This window comes from Nanorana parkeri, unplaced genomic scaffold, assembly GCF_000935625.1.
Source record: "Nanorana parkeri isolate BGI_ZX_2015 unplaced genomic scaffold, ASM93562v1 scaffold2245, whole genome shotgun sequence".
In the NCBI taxonomy this organism is placed as follows: Eukaryota; Metazoa; Chordata; class Amphibia; order Anura; family Dicroglossidae; genus Nanorana; species Nanorana parkeri.
Window position 1 is genome coordinate 146634 of NW_017308513.1, and position 1262 is coordinate 147895.

At 50.7% G+C, this 1262-nt stretch overlaps 1 protein-coding gene across 2 annotated transcripts in view; it reads right to left on the reverse strand.

Annotated features, from left to right (window-relative positions):
- Positions 1–1037, reverse strand: part of LOC108801194 (unconventional myosin-Ig-like) — a 119532-nt gene extending 118495 nt beyond the window's left edge. For both annotated transcript variants that reach the window (XM_018573125.1, XM_018573126.1), the window contains exon 1: positions 869–1037. In XM_018573125.1, coding sequence (XP_018428627.1) covers positions 869–963 — 95 coding nt within the window. In that variant the 5' untranslated portion in view covers positions 964–1037. The remainder of the gene's footprint in view (positions 1–868) is intronic.
- Positions 1038–1262: the final 225 nt, after the last annotated feature.

A 1262-nucleotide genomic window follows, 5' to 3' on the forward strand; every position in this document is an offset into this window, starting at 1 on the left:
TAGGATGACGAAACCCCCCCCATAGGATGATGACACACCCCCATAGGATGATGACACACACCCATAGGATAATGACACGCCCCATAGGATGATGACACACCCCATAGGATGATATCACCCCCCATAGGATGATGACACACACCCATAGGATGATGACGCACCCCCATAGGATGGTGACACACCCCCATAGAATGATGACACACACCCATAGGATGATGACACACACCCATAGGATGATGACGCACCCCATAGGATAATGACATACCCCCATAGGATAATGGCACCCCCCCATAGGATAATGATACACCCCTAAGGGATGATGACCTACCCCCGTAAGATGGTGACACCCCCCCATAGGATAATGACATACCCCCATAGAATAATTACATAACCCCATAGGATAATGACACACCCCATAGGATGATGACACACCCCATAGGATGATAACACCCCCCATAGGATGATAACACCCCCCATAGGATGATGACACACCCCCATAGGAACACCCCTATAAGATGATGACACACCACCATAGGATGATGACACACCCCTATAGGACCAAGAAAGGCAAAACATAAACTGATTAAACTTCACCTTTAACAAAGTCTTATTTCACTTTCACATCACATCACCATAAAACTCAGGAAAGTCATTTCATTTCTGTTTCTCGGTGAATTTCTGCAATCTACCATCTCCGCCCAGTCACCATGGAAAGCACGGCAAGGAACCAGTACACCATCCACCCAAGTCTCTATCCCCCAAAGACAATGACGCTGAGCAATGGGAGTACCCGCGTCCAGTCCGTCCAGGGACACGCCGCAGATCACATGACATCTGCACATAATAGAAGAAAACCTCTTTACATTACCTGAGCTTCAGATTGGCCATAAACTCCTCCATGGTGACATTATCCAGCAGCACAAAGTCCGCCTTGCCGAACTCCAGACTCTCCTGCTCGGCCATTCCAGCCCCGGGGTGTATCCAGAATTAGAGGGGTGCAAGGGGGGGGGGGTGCACAGAGGGATCCACAGAGGGGTGTATAGAGGGGTGCACAGAGGGGTGTATAGAGGGGTGCACAGAGGGGTGTATAGAGGGGTGCACAGAGGGTTGTATAGAGGGGTGCACAGAGGGGTGTATAGTAGGGTGCACAGAGGGGTGTATAGAGGGGTGCAGAGAGAAGTCTACGGAGGGGGTGCACAAAGGGGTTCACAGAGGGGGTGCACACACACCTCTACAGAGGGGATGCACAGAAGGGCAGAAAG